This window comes from Chelmon rostratus, chromosome 17 (assembly GCF_017976325.1).
Source record: "Chelmon rostratus isolate fCheRos1 chromosome 17, fCheRos1.pri, whole genome shotgun sequence".
NCBI lineage: Eukaryota > Metazoa > Chordata > Actinopteri > Chaetodontiformes > Chaetodontidae > Chelmon > Chelmon rostratus.
The window spans coordinates 7,896,211-7,898,780 of NC_055674.1; the positions used below are offsets into that span (position 1 = coordinate 7,896,211).

The 2,570-nt window shown below is 38.8% G+C and overlaps 1 protein-coding gene across 1 annotated transcript; it reads right to left on the bottom strand.

The window, feature by feature from the left end:
• Positions 1–1,471: 1,471 nt before the first annotated feature.
• LOC121620249 (hemoglobin embryonic subunit alpha-like) lies at positions 1,472–2,312 on the bottom strand. The gene is made up of 3 exons (XM_041956225.1): positions 2,215–2,312; positions 1,916–2,123; positions 1,472–1,600 (listed from the first exon to the last, which is right to left on the bottom strand). The coding sequence occupies exons 1-3, from the start codon at positions 2,310–2,312 to the stop codon at positions 1,472–1,474; spliced, it is 435 nt and encodes a 144-aa protein (XP_041812159.1).
• Between the last annotated feature and the right edge of the window lie 258 nt (positions 2,313–2,570).

Below are 2,570 nucleotides of genomic sequence, written 5' to 3' on the forward strand. Positions count from 1 at the left end.
AGAGCTGCAACAGAAGACCATCTCATGATGATCATTTGTTGAAAAGCTCCTTGTTTTTGTCTCAAAAAGGAATAAATTGCAAATACGCAAATTCAAGAAGTTGTTTGTCTATGACGTTGTCCAAAATAAATGAGCCTATATTATGACAATACACAAGCAAAAACAGCGACTTTTAGTCACAGACCTGCAGTTTAGAGAGGAACAACAGGTCAAATGTAAAAATAAATAAATAAATAAAATGATACGACATATGTATAAGATGAGAGCAACCCATTACTCATTCTGCAAAATTATAACAATTCTGTTAGAGTTTATTGGGTCAAAACATCACTGATTAGACAACTCATTATTTAAAAATTATAATTAACAACATATAATATCCATTAATAATCAGAGCAACAATACTACCACTACTACAGATTTTATTATAATTAAGTGATATAACATTATATGGATTTAAAAAACGAAAATTCGAAATCTCATCTCATGAGCAATAACGTAATTGAGTTTAAAAATAAAATAAAATAAAATGAGGTACTTAAAATGAAGCACTGTCATATAATTTACAAGTGAAATCAATAAACAGTGTTTCGATTATATTTTGTTTGTTGCTGTTATTGATGTTCTCATTAAAGAGGAAACAGGGCAGGAAGCTTACAGACTGATAGTTTCACGATTGTCTTGTTGCCATTAAATTTTCAGGATGTGGCTTTTGCTTCGCTGTTTGAACAGATGGAAGAAAAGCAGAATTTAAAGGAAACAGCTGACAAAATATCAGGTTTACTATGTCTGAAGTGACAGTTTTTCTCTTTCGTGTTGTTAATTCCTTGTGGTCTTCTGCCTCATGGTCAACATTGCAAAATGTTGCATATAAAAACGTTGTATTTGAAATTTGTAGTATTTGTACTAACAGACAACATGTGGAACGATTTTATATAAAACTATGAACTATCACAACTGATGTAACAAATATCACAGCTGATCCTAACATCTCTGTAAGATGAAGATTATGTCAATTAGGCAACACATTTTTTTTTATTATTGATTACTCTGCCCATCATTTTGTAAATTAATAGATGGATGTTCATCAGAATTTCCCACAGTCCGAGGTGACGTGACCAACAGTGCAAAGATATTCAGTTTAGAAGAACACTGGAGAAGCTGGAGGGAGAGTATGTTTTGATTTTGCTTTAAAATACTTCCAGATTAATTTTCCACCTTTGACTAATCGACTAATTGTTGCAGCTGCACTGTCGAGTGTAAAATTTGATTTTGATTATTTTTAAGTCCTTTTTTCTGCAGTTGCGACTTTTGATCTACTCTCACATCACACAAATCATCACAAACGAACCACAAAAAACAACAACAAAAAAAAAATAAAACAACTGCTTTGCGTTTTTGTATTCATGTATTTATTCGTCATTATGCAGAGTGAGCTCGTGGTGCACTCTCCCTCATCTTCTCCTGCTGTTTATCGGTATTTCTCAGCCAGGGCCAGAGCCAGAGAGGCCAGGAACTTGTCCATAGAAACATGAACCTCAGGGGTGAAGTCAATGGGGAACATGATGGCCAGGACCACAAGGATGTTGTGGGAGAGAATCTGGAAGAAGACAATCACACAGATGTTACATTTGTGGACTTTTAGCTCTCCATCCATCCATCCATCGCACACAGATCATAGCTGTAGCATTTAATGCTCAGTCCATACTCCAGTCTTCACATGCATAGGCCTAGCTGAACAACGACAGGTGTATCTGAATGGAACAACATTATCTACTCTGTACACAGAGACATTAAGTTCACGGCAATAACAGACGGACCTGTTGCCCATCTGGAAACCCCTCCACGCCCTAAGTTTGAGCAACACTTCATATAAACCACAGGCTATCATCTTTGAATCACTCTGGCTCTGCACCTTGAAGTTAGCAGGGTCCACACGCAGAGTGAAGGCATGCAGCTCACTGAGGTTCAGGAGACCTCCTTTCAGGTCGTCGATCTTGGATACAGCATCTCCAACTCCAGACATCACAGTGATGCCGTGTTTCCTGGCCGATGGAGAGGTGGGGCTCACGTCCTTCCAGTGGGAGAAGTAAGTCTTGGTCTGTGGGTACACCGCCAGCATCCTGGTTGAAAAAAAAGCAGAGAGAGTGCGCATGTAAGTCAGTCGATTAATGTTAAACCAGGTTACATCAGTCAGGATTTTCTCATGTTTACCTGGACAGAGCATCGGTGCCGATGTCGTCCGCCTTTGAAGACACTTTAGCCCAGAAGGCTCTGACTGTGTCCTTGTCCTTAGCAGTGAGACTGGTCATCTTGCCTTTGCCTGATACTTGACTGAATGCCGTGAGCAGTCAAAACAGTGGAGGGTTTTATACTCGCAACAGAGCATGGACCCACCCAGAACCTCCTCCAAGATAGCCTGCTGAAGGCGGTGCAAGTGATGACAAAAAAAGAAATCTTCCCATGGAACCACACCTTGAATTATCATTGTCAGTAAGGACTATCAGCAACCACATGCATTTTCCAGGGTTTTAAAACATATTTCAGACGTCATTTTATGAGAGCAGGTC

Excerpts from the sequence above, each read along its gene's own strand:
- LOC121620249 (XM_041956225.1), bottom strand. The coding sequence starts at position 2,312 with ATGACCAGTCTCACTGCTAAGGACAAGGACACAGTCAGAGCCTTCTGG. Across the intron at positions 2,124-2,214 it reads GGCACCGATGCTCTGTCCAG|GATGCTGGCGGTGTACCCAC; the intron begins GTAAACATGAGA and ends TTTTTCAACCAG. Across the intron at positions 1,601-1,915 it reads TGGACCCTGCTAACTTCAAG|ATTCTCTCCCACAACATCCT; the intron begins GTGCAGAGCCAG and ends GTCTTCTTCCAG.